The following is a 16,278-nucleotide window of genomic DNA, read 5'->3' as shown; positions in this document are numbered from 1 at the left end:
GACTTTATAGACGTTCTCAACTTAAAAAAGAAAAAAAAAAGAAAAGAAAAAGGAAAAGTGATTGTATTTACCATAATTTATAAACAGGAAGTCTAGAAGAGAGGTAAACTGACCTCAGTATATTTATGGAAGGAAAATACTTACTTTGTGAAAGAAATTTGTTCTCCCAACGGATCCTATTTTTCCAGTGTAATTCATGAAACTAATGTTTCCTTCAGTAGCTCCATAAAGCTCACACATCTTAATATTTCCAAATCTGTCTAAAAATTCCCTCCATACATCACTCCGTACACCATTTCCAACTGCCAAACGCACTTGATGATCTTTTTCTCCTTCTCTCTGTTAGAAGAAAAGATTTTACTTGTAATTTATTATTTCCAGTTCTCCATTCTTTCTTTCATTACTATGACTTTATTGGCAAATATCCAGAAGTAAGTTGCACATATGCAATAATGGAAGGGAAGTAACAAAAAAAAAATTACGTTTAACTGTTGCTGAACCACGTACAATAGCTAATGAAACTAACACTGGCCTAGAATAATAGAACTTTTATTACCCCATATCTGGTAAAAGATCTTTACTTTCCAGATTACGAAAGCCTTATTTTGGTAGAGATCATGTAAGGAAGAAAGCACATTTCAGGAAAAAAAGCATTACTTTTAAAAAAATTATAAAATATACTTGAGTTTGTACTCTTAGCTCTACTACTTATTGTCTATATAACTTTGAACTAAAAGGTTGAATACCATTGCGATTCTCCATTTATTCACCTGTAAAGATGAGAACACCTCTCTCATCTGTATACTGCAATATATAGTAAACCCAGGGCCTAGCATAGGATAAATGATACACTGATATCATCTAATCCCTATAATATTTGACTTGCAAATATTATGACAACTGCTTATAAATATTATTATTTTTCATTCTGTTATGTTAGTCACCATACAGTACATTAGTTTTTGATGTAGTGCTCTAAGATTCATTATGTATAATACCCAATGCTCCATGCAATACATGCCTTCCTTACTACCCATCACAAGGCGCTATGACTTGGCAATTATAAATAATATTTTTAAATATGCAATATTCTCACATTTTTTCTTCTGACTGATACTTAAGAATTGAAAGAGAAATAGAACTATATTTTACTCTACATTCAGCAGGCACTATGTTAACATGAATTATACACTGATCAAAAATGAGAAACTCACACCTGTTAGAATGGCTATTTTAAAAAGAAGACAAGAAATAACAAGTGTTGGCAAGGACAGAGGAAAGGGAACCCTTGTGCTCTGTGGGTGGGAATGTGTATTGGTACAGCCACTATGGAAAACAGGAGAGAGGTTCCTCCAAAAATTAAAAATAAAACTCCCATGTGATCCAGCAATTCCACTTCTGGGCACTTAAGTGAAGGATAAGTGGAAAAGATATTTGCCCCCCGCCCCCACCATGTTCACTGCAGCATAATTTAGTACCCAGGACACAGAAGCAACTCAAGTGCCCACTAACATATGAATGGACAAAGAAACTGTAGCACACACACACAAACACACACACACAGTGGGATATTACTAAGCCAAGAGAAGGGAAATATTGCCATTTGCAACAGCACAGATGGACCTTGAGGGTGTTATGCTTAATGAAATAAATCAGACAAAGACAAAGACCATGTGATTTCATGTATATGTGAAATCTAAAAACAAAAGCAAAAACAAAACTCAAAATAATCCCCCATGTAAAGCTCACTGATATAGACAACAGAGTCAAGGAGTGGGGTGAGGGTGAAATGGGTAGAGGAGATCAAAGGGTACAAAATTCCAGATATAAAATAAGTCAGTCATGGGAATGTTATATACAGCAAGGTGAGTACAGTTAAAAATACTGGGCTAGGGGCGCCTGGGTGGCTCAGTGGGTTAAAGCCTCTGCCTTCGGCTCAGGTCATGATCCCAGGGTCCTGGGATCAAGCCCCGCATCAGGCTCTCTGCTTTGCAGGGAGCCTGCTTCCTCCTCTCTCTCTCTCTGCCTGCCTCTCTGCCTACTTGTGATCTCTGTCAAATTAAAAAAAATAAATAAATAAATAAAAAAACTGGGCTGAATATTTGAAAGTTGCTAAGAGTAAATCTTAAAAGTTTCTCCACAAGAAAAAGAAATTTATAACTATGTGTGATATTGGACATTAATTAGATTAATTTTGGTGATCATTTTGCAATATACACAAATATCGACTCATTATGTTATACACCTAAGACTTACATAATGTTAAATGTCAATTATATTTACCAAAAAAACTGAGTAAGAATATAGTATGAATTAGAGTAAGAAGATACTGTAAGTATAGTTATGATACTGTATATATAAGTATAGTTATGTAAGTATAGTTATGTAAGTATAGTTATGATAAATCCATGATTCCCCCTGAGCGACTCCCATCCTTGCCAAAAATAATTATAAAATTAACAAGAAATAATAATACATCAACAACAATAAAAATCAATATCCCTGACACTTATAATTAAAAATACACAACTGAGTGCATTCTTTATCTCAGTTCCTTCTCAGTCTTAAAGGAAAGACTTTTATCTATTAACTCAGTGGGAAGGGCTGGCATAAAGGCCTGCAGGTGGGAACACAAAACATGCTCTGAGGTGTTATGGAAGCAGCAAAAAGAATGAGGAAGGCAGAAGGCTTGATTGAAAATGTCTAAGTAGCCCCTGCACCCTTAGATATTCCAACATAGACAATGCATCTGGGTGTCTGCCCTCGCTACGTGTTATGCAGATACCAGAGACGAACTTTCTGGAGAAGCCCATCCAGATAGTCACCAGTCTGGGGTTGAGGAATCTACTGAAGACAGTAGTGTTACAGAAAAGTATGAATACTAAATGGTGAGATCGTTAAACTCTTCTGCTTTGATCTCAGAGCAAAACTAATCTGTAGTGACAGAAATCAGAATACTGTTCACATTTGGTGGGACAATGGCTGATTCTTAAAGCTATCCAGGGGGATGGTCTTCAAGAAAAAAAAATAAACAAGGATGCCTGGTGGCTCAGTTGGTTAAGCAACTGCCTTTGGCTCAGGTCGTGATCCCAGAGTCCTGGGACCAAGTCCCGCTTCGGGCTCCCAGCTCCATGGGGAGTTTGCTTCTCCCTCTGAACTTCTCCCCTCTCATACTCTCTCTCACTTTCACTCTCTCTCTCTCTCAAATAAATAAATAAAATCTTTTTTAAAAAAAAAGAAAAAAATAAACAGAATTACTTAAAAATACTCCAAGTGCTGTTAAATTATAATGAGAAATTTCAACTGCAATGGAGAATTTGAGAGTATTTCAATACTAACTCATTTAGATCCTAATTCATTGGGTGTTTAGAAAGCCAAATTTTCTAAGAAGGAATTATTAGAAAAGTTGAAAAAATAAAATGGTAATGATCTTTTAATTACATGATGTGCCTCAGCTGTGAATAAAATGTACATATTATAATTTCTTTATAATAACTTAAAAAAACCTGATTATCGGGATAATTATATTGGTGCCAAAGAGGGAGAAGAAACAATCTATAAGAATATGTGAGTAGGAAGCCAGGTAGATGACAATTAAAACTAAAAAATCAAGAAATTAGTAACATACGTATTTTATTGAGAAATATGTGACTAGATAACAACCAAAAATATGTTAAAATAATGAAGGGCGTTTACTTCTAGAGATCAGGTATTGATAGCAAGGGGTTACCTTTATTTTGAGAGTACTACTTGGTTTTTTTAAACTATAGAATTCCTTATTTGATAAAATAAAAATTAAATTAAAAAAATAAACTAGGAGGCAAGCAAGAGTGTGGATATATTGAAAATAAGACTCCAAGCTGCTGATTTCCTTAGCCCCGCATCAACAGGGTTGAAGGTAAACATTCTGCAGACAGAGAAAAAAGCTCACTCAAGATACAAGCAGCTCCCTTCAAGACAGAGGAGCAGCTGTGTACTGGTTCCCACCTCCCATGGGCATGTTGGAGATGGCCAACCTGCCATGGAGTTCGTTCTTGGATTTTCTGCTATCATTTTTCTGTATAAGACAGTAGTGCTGCTAATCTTAGGATTTATTCTGCTTGAACAGAGAACAATCGTTTATATAGTATAGCTCTTGGATGCTTTCCAGGTCAGAGATGAGTCTCAGCAAGTATCATTACTTATAAAATGTGTTGCGCACTCCAGAAAATAGTAAGAAGGTGTTTATAAACCAAATTCCACAGACTTTAACCTGTGTGTGCTACAGCCAGACAAGCTTACTAAATGAGGATAAATATTCATCCAAAAATGATTGGATTGATAGAGAAAATCGTATTATCAATACTAGGGTAAGGCTTTTGTCTAAAAATATCAAATCCACTTATGTAACTCTTAAGATATCTTTATTTTATGGTCTTCTCTTTTATTTTACTTTTTAAATTTATTTATTGAGAGAGAGAAAGCAAGAGAGAGCGAGAGAGCACGTGGTTGGGGGGAGGACAAGAATCCTGAGAGTCCCTCCTGAGCACGATTCCACTGGTGGATCCATCCCAGGACCTGAGATCAAATTAAGCCTAAATGCAGACTCAGACCCTTAACTGACAGAGTCACCCAGGCACCACCGGTCTTCCCTTCTGAAACAAACCCAGAAGATCATGCTTTGAGGGGTATGAGAAAAAATGAACTGATTCATTTTTTACTGTTATGGGAAGAGAAGGTATATTTCTTCTGATTTTGAAATGCATGCACATCATGGAAAATTTGGAAAGCACGGGAAAGTTTTAAAATGAATTAAAAAATCTGTAATCTTACTATACCAACATTATTTTCATATAACCACGTATGTAATGAAAAGTTACAATCACACTGCATTTGAGCTACATATTCTTCTTTATTAATATTATATTCTGAACATTATCCTAAGGTATTGGCTCTTAAGTGTCAAAAACAGGATTTTTTATGTGTATATGACTGTCATATCATTGTATCACAATTTATGTACTATCACCTATTTTTGGATAACCACCTTGTTTTCCAATATTCACCTATATAAAGAAACCTGAGTGAACATCCAGTCTATAAATCTTTGCAGCTCATTCAGATAGATCCCTCCAAGAACGTAATAGTTATCAATTTTTATGATTTTGTTGCCAAAATTATTGTATAAAAAGGACATTTTATTTACATCATACTTCTTCAATGTACGAACTAAGAATTCATTTAATTTAAAATGTTAATTTGGTAAGAACATGTGGAATAATCTTTTTTACAATTAAATATATTATTCTTTTCTTTGGTTAATATTTTTACTTACTTTGTGATTAAAAATCTCCTTTCCCATCCAACATAAAAAAAAAAAACAAAACTCAACAGACTATCTTCTTCTTCACATTTAACAATTATATTCATCTAGAATTAAATTTGTGAGAAAAGTGTAACTTTTAAAACTTCATGTAATGATTTGTCTCATTTAAGGCCAATTCAGATAGAGATGCAATGTGAGAGACATTCAGAGAGACGTAGAGAAACCCATGCACTATGTGAGATGTAGAGACAAAGTGCAAACACAGGGGCGGATGCTTGCTCTTTCTTGCTTGATCTTGCTCTCTCTTATTCTCCACATACGCTCTCTCTCTCTGTCTCACTCTTCCCCCACCACACACACACAGAGGGTGTGAGAGAGAGAGAGTTTAAAAAAAAAAAAGATAAACTAGACACAGAGACATACTTGAAGAAAGAAAGGCGCACACACAGAGACACACGGTTGTACACAGAGACACAGGTACTGAGACACAGAGATACAAGGAAATAGAGAAGCAAACAAGCAAAAATAAGTGAGATAGAAACACACAGAAAAAGGAGACAAACGCAGAAATCCACAGGGTGTGGGACAGGAACAAAAGACATGTTTGTAGCCCAACAGCAAGAGAAAAAGGAGTGGATATGTTTGAGCCCCCATGTTCAGGTTACCGTACTTTCTCATTCTAATCACCATGGCAACCCTAGAAAATAAGACGCATTATCCCCATTTTGCACATTGGGATATGAAGTTCAGGTCCAAGGTCACAGGCATGAAATAAGACACAGAATTTGAACACATTAAAATGAAAATGCTATGTGGGCAGGTGCTGTAGCCTGTTCTCTCCTCTGTGGTGCTCCATTGCCTAGGGCAGTGCCTGGTGCATAAAAGATGTTCACAACATACTTGTGTAAGGAAGAAAGAAAGAGAGGGAAGGCAAATCAAAGAAAGAAAGGGAGACAGAGAGGGAGAGAGGGAAGGAAGGAAAGAAAGGGAGGAGAGGAAAAAAAAAAACAGCTCAAAACCCCGCAAAGCCCATGTTCTATTTTCCCAAGTATTTCGCCCATGATTTTAGGAATAGAAAGCAATCAAAACATGAGTTTATAATTCAATAGTCAGTGCTTAAATATTTATAGACTTGCATGCGTGTGCACACACACACACATACACACATAGAGTAAGCCATTTTACAATACAAAGAAAGTACTCATTTTTATCTCCAGACATTTAAGCTCCCATTTGAAATTTAAAAGAGAATCTGCTGGGTGAGTCAGACCTTTTAATACAGAGATGCCACAGTCTTGGGTTTCCGTAGAGCAGTTTCCCTTTGCCTTTCAGTATCATCCACCCAAACCAATGTGGACAGACCATGTCTGTACCAGGACAAGACTCCTACCCAGTGGACCAAGGCTCCTGTTTTGTCAAAGCATTCTCAGAGGAGGAGCCGTTTTCCAGCTGCCAGATGCCAGGCAGAGCTTGAACTATAGCTTCCTCCTCCTGAGCCATACATTCACATACTCATTTGCTGAAATGCACAGGCCTCTAACAATGCCCTCCTAGAAACAAAGTCTTTTTCTTCCAGAGCACGGGCTTAATCCTACCCAGAAAATAACACAGCCAAGCTAAATGTTCTTCATATGCCTATGAAAAGTGTAAGTCTGAAGGTTCTGCTTACATACAGGTAATTTTATATCAACCTTGATTTCTCAGAAACAAAGCATGTTTTTTGACAGACGGAGACACGGAAAAGCAATATAAATTAACAGTGAAAACAAAGGGGCAAACCATTTCTGCCTTCAGAAACTATCTGCCTCGGGTAACTAGCTGCTTAATGTGCAAAACAGAAGTATGGTCTAATTACTAAAGGATCACTGGAAATTCATAACAGCATATGATAGGGCTTATGACCCTTCCATCTTGATTCTACTTAAGACCTCTTTTTTTCCTAAAACCCACTGATAATCACACATGCACATGTGTCACACCAACACACTCCACGGGGTAAGAATAACTATATTCCAACAGTTTGCTGCCTTCACAGACACTCCAATATCAATATATTGAAAAAAAAATAAAGGCAGCAAGCCACCTGAGTATTACAGAATGGGTACCAAGTAACACTAAATGCAAACACATTGTCAGAGAAAAAAAATAAAAAGCATAAAAGAGCAAAATTTCTTCTACTACAGCAGGAAAGGAATGGTTGGGGGACAGGGTGGAGGCCTCTTTTGAGAAAGAGCCAGAGAGTATTTAAAAGGAGAGATGTGCCCTGTTAATGTGGTGTGGGCTCCAGCGCCCCTAAAAGTCTTTGCCACGCTGCCTCTCCAGCATGAGTTGGGCAGGTCATGGTTTCAGAGATGCTAACTCTCAGTTCAACAAAACATTTTAAAGCCTAAATCATAGCTTGAAAAGAGCTGTGTGATCTCAAGTATTACAGTAGAAAGCAACCACACTGTGGTCTTATTTCAAATTCCCCGTCTAGATAAAACATTAAGAGGGATGGCCATTTACAGACTACTTCTTCTGAACAGGTGTCTTCTAACCTAGCAGCACTCTAGGGAGCTCAAGGGTAGAGGGAAAGCCATGTTGCAGACCAGAGACATTTCCAAATTGCCTTGTTTGACAAGGACTGGCTCTAAGAGTCTATGCAAGACGTGCCTTAAACCTGAATGACAGAGCTAACAACTAAAAGGACAAGGGAGCTGTGTAGACATAAAGAGAGTTTGATCTGGAAACCCAGAGAATGGGTCACCTAAGCCACAAGTAAGCTGACTTATTAATGAAATGTTCTGAAAAGTGCAGGGGCCCATGACCAAGATAATTTCTGCTGTGAGCGGGATACAGCAGCGGTCTGACTCCCTCCATGCAAGGATGCAAACTTTTGATTTATCCAAACTTTTGAGATAAGTTTGGATAAACTCCTTCAGGGAGCTCTGTCCTCCCCAGGAATGTGACTTGCTGATTATAACTGAGCCTACTAGGCAGGCTGGGACCAGTGAAAGATTGTGCTGATCAGGAGCACACAGGTATCCTAGCAATGAGGCTCATTATTATTTGTTACTTTATTTTTAAAAAAATAAGTCAATGAATTTTTATTGAGCACCTGTTATGTGTCAGGTACCATAGTGCGTACTGAGGGTATAACATTAGATGAAGAAGATAAACTCCCTGCCTTCCTGGAAGGAGAAGATAAGAGGGGAAGGGAAAGATTAAGAGAAAATAAGGAACAATTATATATAAAATCTGTAATACGGTAAAAAGTTCTGTGAAGAAAAACAAAGCAGTGAAAGAAGACTGAGATAAGCATGAGATAAGACTATGAGATAAGAACTGGTTTCATTCTTGATGACTGACTCCTAACAGCTAATAGCTTTCTTCCCCTGCCCCACACCTGGGCAAGCTGATGAGATCACCCAGTGTTCCTTTATTTGGCAGCAATAGGAAGCTCAAAGTATGCAAGCAGTCCCACATGCACAAGACCATTTGCCCTGGTGCCTTCTTCTTGTCACAGTAAAAGCCAAACCTACTTCTTTCCCCAGCTTTCTGAAGTCATTTTTGGATATCCTTGGGACCCTAGCCTGCTCTCCCCAGAAAGCCCCATTATGTGAGTAACAAACCTGTTCACATTCTCTCGGTGCATGTTTGGTGCATGTAAGTCTCAACATCTGTACCAAATTTGGGTATGAGACCATCTGAGTTGCTAAGGTGACCGCACCTATATTAGTAGGACTTGTGGTCAGAGACGCCCTCACCTGGGAGGTGGGATGTGGATGGACTAGGGACTGAGCCATGCAAGTATCTGAGGGAACATTCAAGGGGAAAGAACGCAAAGCCCTGATATATTGAAGGAAAAACAGGGAGGACAGCAAAGCTGTGGTGGAGTAAACAAGGAGAGACAGCAGGTGTGGCAGGGAGGTGGGGAGGAGGGGAAACACTATCAGGGGAGCTGACCACATAGAGAGCTGTGTGGTCCATTCTAAAGGAATTTAGATTTTCTTCCAAGTGACCCACCAGAAGGATTTTAATGGTGAAGGAACACAACCCGACTTCCATTTTAACTGAATCATTCCAACTGCTATGCGAGAATGGAATAGAAGGGGACAAAAGTGGGGCAAAGAAGAAGCCAGCCAGAGCTAAACTATCAGGGGGAGTTTAAACTCTCAGACGAGAGCAACAAGGAGGCAGTAAGCTGAGGTTTGATTCCACATGCAAATCTGCAGGGGTTGCTCATGGATTAGATGGGGAGAGAGGGAAAGAGAAGCTCCAAGGGAGATTCCAGGATCTGTGTGGCTGAGCACCTGGATGGGGCAAGAAGGGCATCTTGATGGAAGAGGTAGTGAAAAAGTTGAACTTTGGCCATTTTTGAGATCAGATGCCAATGAGATTTCTAAGTGAAGATGTCAAGTGGGAAGGCAGGTATCTAATACCTGAAATCAAGGGAGAAGACACAGCTGGAGATACACTCTTGAGAGTTAAGCTGTGGGTGGTATTTGCAGCCAGAAACATATCCAGAGAGTGAGAGTAGAGAAAAGAAAGGTTTGATTGCGAGGGGTGGGCACTGTGAACATTTGCAGGTCAGGAAGATTAGTGAAGACCCAGCAAAGGAGACGATTTAAAGCTACCACCTGGCACTCCTGAGCTTGGTCTATATGAGTCTAATCTAAAGTAATCTATACTGATAAAGGGAGATCTGAACCTGTCAGGCTGGAGACTAGAACTTCAACTTTGGCATATTTGCTGTGATAACAAAAACCATTTTGTGAGGTCTCTTCTGAGAGCCCTTCGCCACTGTTTCCATGTGAATTTCTGTGCCTAACTACTTAACCCTTACATCAATCTGTTTCCATGTGAATTTCTGTGCCTAACAACTTAACCCTTACATCAATCCCCGACATAACTGTTACTACTACACTCATTTTATCGATGACCAAACTGAGGTGGGAGCTGCTCAGAAAAGCAAGATAATTTGCTCCAGATCACAGAGCTTTCGAGACACAGAAGTTAGGCTTGAATCTCAAGATCCCTGATTCCAGCAGGCAAAGAAATGAAATAACTTGCCTGATGGGACACAGTGAATTAATGGAAAGGCTGGAAATAGATCCCTGATACATTTAATATAAAGTTATTATTATTTTTTTCCATGGGGAATAAAATGATCACTTGGAAAATTCTGGCCATTTATCGTTTGCTGAAGATTCTTGTGCTTATACACTGAAGACTGGCCATTTCGTACCTTGATTTTATACATTTTATACATCCATAGCAAGGACATCAAGAACACTATTAAAGAAAGAGACAATGTGAAAATTTGCATATAAATCATAATACAAAGAATCTTGGAGGTATATTTTAAAATGTTAAATCAATCTGGACTATAGGAAAACCTCACCCACATACCACATTTACAGTAAAAATAGTATATAACCCAAGAGGAAACAGGCATCATACCTTCAGGATTTTTAACTTTATATTTCTGTTTTTAGTATTTTTATTTGTGAAAAGTATCATGTTATAAAATTATTACTATTTTAGTATTTTAAAGTTTTACTTTGAAATTATCATGCTGTATTTATACTGGCTTTTACAAATTTTATTCATTTTATCTATTTATTCATTCATTCTTTTTTTTTTAGAGGGAGAGAGAGAGAGTGCCTGCACATGAGGTGGGGGGTGAGTGGTGAGGTGGGACAGAGGGAAAGGAGAGAGAGAATCCTAAGGAGGGTCCAAGCTCAGTGCAGAGCTGAAGGCAGGCTCCATCTCACGGCCCTGAGATCATGACCTGAGCTCAAATCAAGAGTCAGACACTTTACTGACTAAGCCACCCAGGCGCCCCTAAGCTGGCTTTTATAATTAAAGTATGATTTTCATTAGTCAAAGACCAATTATTTTCAACACTCGCACACATCACTCTAATTTTACAAGGACATTTGCAGAAAACATTACTACATTCTGTTTAAAAATAGTTCCTTCCATTTGTATTGGGCTTCTCAGTTTAGATTTTTTAATGCATATCTCATAACTGGATTATGAGAAGCAGGGGGCAAATGAGGACAAGTGGGTGTTGCCACCTATTTTATATAATGATGGGAACCATGGCTCAAAGAGAAGTGACCAGCAGAAAGTCACACAACAAGAGTCTGAAATTGAACCTGTGTCTTTTGATTCCATAGTCAATGCATTACTTTCTTCCTGCGTAAAGTAAATTTGTTGGAAATTTTTTTAAAAGATTCATTTATTTGAGAGAAGAGAGAGAGAACACGCACACACATGCAAGAGTGGAGGGAAGGGGAGAGGGAGAGAATCTGAAGCAGACTTCCTGCTGATTCTGAGCCAAGGCAGGGCTTGATCCCAGGACCCTGACATCGTGACCTGAGCCAAAATCAAGAGTCTGATGCTTAACTGACTGAGTCACCCAGGTGCCCCTATCTGTTGGGTAATTCAGCAACTAAGAGATATGTGTACTATTAATGGAAATTATAACATGAATGGTATAAGCAAATAGAAAAAGATATGTATATTTTATAGGCATTACTACCCATGAAATACAGATCATTAAATATTAAAATTAGCACTTATTAAAACCCATTAATAATATACACAGTCTAAAACATTTCAAAATATTCATTAATCCCCTGCTAATTCTTCTAGTATTTAGGCAGCTCGTAGCTATTTCTATCTGAGTCCTTCTAAGGACTATGTTTCTATATTTGTAGTTTTTTGTTTTTTTTTTTTAAGATTTTATTTATTTATTTGACAGAGAGAGACACAGTGAAAGAGGGAACACAAGTAGGGGGAGTGGGAGAGGGAGAAGCAGGCTTCCCGCTGAGCAGGGAGCTTGCTGTGGGGGCTCGATTCCAGGACCCTGAGATCATGACCTGAGTGGAAGGCAACCACTTAATGACTGAGTCACCCAGGCATCCCTCTATATTTGTAGTTTTTAAGCAGAAAAAAAGATTTTTGTCAAATTTTCTAAATGCTTTTATATCTACTATGAGAATATTAAACATATCTCTGATTTACTTAAGGAAAACTGAGTTTTAAAAGAGAGATGATTTACTCAATCATATAAAATGCTTCAAGAAATAACAAAAAAAGTATAAATATCTTAAAACGACTAGGTCTTGGAGATAAAATCAATTGTTTTGAGTGTTTCAGGGTCAGAAATGATAGTGAAACTAACACAGAACATCTTAATAAGAATTAAAGCTCATATTAATTTAAAAATGTCATTCTTTAGAGGTTATTAAGTATGATGAGAAAAGTTTCCAGAGCTCAATGTTTTGATAAACTACATCTTTTACAAGGTGTGGAATGAGGAAAATGTGATGATAAACTAGGTAGAAACTAAAAAAATGAAAACATGATAGAAAAACGAATGTTTTTAATATACCCATTAAGGTACATGTATTCTTCTACATCAATTTAGTGTAATTTAGTTCCTTCTATTAGAATTGTATTCTTTGACAAATCTCCATCTTCCTCATCCCCATTTCCCTAAATATGACAAGGAAAACTCTTAAAAGTTTGGAAGAAACGATGGGCTTTCTTTGAAGAAAACAGAGTAGATGTCTTTTCAAATTGAAGTCTTAAAAAATCTCGCAGTGCTGATAATTGATTATTGTCATTTAACAACATAACATTAACCATTTAACATTTAGGGTAACAACTTGTTACCCTAAAGAAAGCCCAGCAAACACTTATGGGTGCCCTGCATGACTGTCTAAACATTGCTGGTAAAAAAATTAGTATGGCTTTTAATGACCAACATTTAATAAATATTTATCAGCTATCCGGGTCCTGTAAAATATCTCCCTTTTCATAATGGAAGTCAACTGTAATCCATTTTGTCAAAGTTTTAACACACTTTAATGAAGGTATCCAGAATCTTAAGGATACTATCTAGTTCCTAGTGAATTTCCTGGCTTTTAAGAAAATAGAAGAGAGAAAAAGGATGTAACTTACAGAAGATATATTCACTAAAAAACATATGCCAAAATACATATACTAGAAAGTATAGGATACACCTTCAGAATGTCAAAACATAGGTGTTTTACATTGATACAAACTATATTGCCTAAATGATAATATTAACTTGAAAAACAAATGTTATATACATAAATCTTTGCCTGGTTAATTATATCCTGCCCTCTGTAGGCTTTGGGCTCCAGATTCCTACATCCAACTACTAATTCCACTTCTTTACCTGAATGCCTAATGAACATACTAAACTTAACAAGTCCAAAAGAAATTTAATTTTAATTCTTTAAATCTCAGTTTACCTTACCTGACAATGGCTCACAGTTTACCCATTTCAACCAAAAACCTGAGACTCATCACTGATTCTATTACTTCACCGCCTAACCCTGTAAGTTAGTCTTGAAAATCTAACCCTGTTAGTTAAAAGTCCTGTTATCCTTCCTTCAAATAGATTCCAAATCAGTATAGTTTCTTTTTTTCAGTTTGCCTTCATCTTTCCCCAAATGCTCTATTGGAAATGATATCCAAATTTCTCCTCCATGGTACATATTGAGCCCTACAAGATCTGGTCTGTGAGTGGCCTAGCCACCCTTTCCTTCTCTAAATATTCAGTCTGTGTTCTCCGTGGGCTTCTTCATTTTCATTTTGTTCTGTTGTGACTGTAATCCCCCAGCTTTTTCATGGTTGGATCACACTTGCCATACCAATTCCTTGGCTCATTGGTCACCATTTCAGAGAAGCCCTCCCTGACCCCTCAACCTAATTAGTAATGCCACACCCTCACCACCCACTACCTCCTCCTCCTCACCCTCTTTGTTTCTTCAAAACACTTGCCATTGTCACTTTCCTTCATGTATCGGCTGCTATATGTTCTCCCTTCCCAAACTAGAGCATGAGTACCATGAGAAAAGATGGCTTGTCTTATGTGCCCCTGTATACCAAAACCTGCAATATTACTCGAATGACCGAATGAGTGACAGGTAAGATTCTATCCCCAGATATTGCTAACTCTTGGCAGTTTCAGGCAGAGTGTATTCAAAGAAGATGAAGTGTGCAGGAATCCCACAGAGGATCACTGATGTATAGCATGCCACCATATTCCTCACCAACTAATATGAAATGCAGCACTAATGCTAAGAAAACAAAGAACCCAATCCAGAGAGTGTATGATGCTGCTTCAGTAATGCAGAAGACATGAAAGACTGAAACGTGGGGAGAGCTGTTTTCCTATTCTTCAGGGAAGAGAATAATTACTCCACTCCTCCGTGACTAAGAAGAGTCAGTACCGTGGCTTTTTAAAAAAGGGTAGTGCTGCTGCCAGAAGTTTGAGGCACATCCAATGTTTATGCCAAAGGAACTTTTGTAACTGGACTTTTGAAAAAGAGAAAAAAGACAGGGTTGGTTTCGGGGGTGGGGGGTGGATAAAAGCTTCCAGCCAGGGAAGGCCAACTCTAGGGTGTTTTTATTCAACTATGTACAACCACATACAGCTTTGGGCAAAGCTCTATTTATTTCCATCCTTCCTCCTTAATTTGCCTCAGGTCATTGCTTAAAGATCGTTTCCAAACGCTATCTTTTCTTCCAAGAACCTCAGTTAAGACTTAAAATATGATGTCATTAACTAAGAGCAATCAGGAATTCTGTTTTAAGCACTCAGACCATGAATTCTGCCTGCAGGTAAACCTCCTTTGGAATATATTACTTATCCTTGGATGGAGAACAAATCTGGATGTATTTAGAGAATATGTGGTTTGCTTTTTTTTTTTTTTTAGTTAAGGATTTATATTAAACAAATGTCTATGGTGCCTCAAACCAGGGTGTAGGACACATCCACTTCTAATTCTCTGAAGGTGTGGACCTGGTTACCCACTCACTCTTGGCTTTGCCTGGAGCCCCTGATGTGCCACCGAGCAGATGTGGCCCCTGCCTGTAGGAGTTCACTGAAAGCAATAAATATTGGACCAAAAAAAAAACAAGACCTCCTTGAAGGGGTCAGATGTCTTACCAGAATGGCTTTCTTCTTTCCCTAATCTTTAATGCCAAGAACTGCTTGTTCTTGTTCTGTGTGAAATCAACAAAAGGGATTAAGTAATACAATGAATCGCTGCTCAAAAAAAATGATCACTTTTTCCTTTGAGCAGAGCTATTTTTTACTTCCCCTCTCTCCTCCTCCACTTGTCTTCAGGCAAATGCTGACAGATTATGTCAAAAACACTATCTTTTCTTCAAAGAACTTTACTTAAGAATGAAAATATTTCATTAACTAAAAGAAAAATCAGGTATTCTACTTTCAATTCTCAGTTCTCTCAAATTCTCTGTGGCTATAGCATTTCCCCCAAATTAATTCATTCCCAATTCAGAGAGGTGAAAATGTTCTTTTTATAAAAAAAATTCTAACAAAAACGCTTTGAAAAAAGATTTGTAGTGAACATGACAAACTATTAATAAATATCTTTACTATAGGAAATGATGGCTCAAACAAATAAAATATTATGTGTACAGGCATAAATGAGTAAAAGACTCAGAAAAGACATTTTAAAGAGAACTACTGATAATTTTCTAATTATTCAACCTTGCTAGTAATCTGAACAAAGAAGTTAAAAATATATTTGTTTCTATCCATAAAGTCATAAATGAAATTAAGTGTTCCCCCATTACCAAAAATGAAAAAAAAAAAAGAAAGAAAGAAAAAAAAACCCAAGACATTCCTTGTTCAAACAAAATATTATTAAGAAGCCCTAGGGATGCCTGGGTGGCTCATTTGGTTAAGCATCTGCTTTCCGGTCAGGTCATGATACTGGAGTCCTGGTATCTAGTCCTGCATTGGGTTGCCTGCCCAGCAGGGAGTCTGCTTCTCCCTCTGACCTTCTTCCTTCTCATGCTTTCTCTCTCTCTCATTCTTACTCTCTCAAATAAATAAAAATCTTTAAAAAGAAAAAAAAAAAAAAAAGAAGAAGCCCTAGCAAACTGGGTTTCATCCAACATATTTGAAAGACTGTGAA

At 37.6% G+C, this 16,278-nt stretch overlaps 1 protein-coding gene across 1 annotated transcript in view; it reads right to left on the bottom strand.

The window, feature by feature from the left end:
• SLC27A6 (solute carrier family 27 member 6) overlaps positions 1-16,278 on the bottom strand; it is a 68,580-nt gene that overhangs the window by 18,084 nt on the left and 34,218 nt on the right. Inside the window, exon 5 of the mRNA XM_047731616.1 lies at positions 145-339. Within this exon, the coding sequence (XP_047587572.1) occupies positions 145-339 (195 nt within the window). The remainder of the gene's footprint in view (positions 1-144; positions 340-16,278) is intronic.

Source organism: Lutra lutra, chromosome 5 (genome assembly GCF_902655055.1).
Source record: "Lutra lutra chromosome 5, mLutLut1.2, whole genome shotgun sequence".
Classification (NCBI taxonomy): domain Eukaryota; kingdom Metazoa; phylum Chordata; class Mammalia; order Carnivora; family Mustelidae; genus Lutra; species Lutra lutra.
This window is presented reverse-complemented; position numbering and strand designations above follow the sequence as displayed.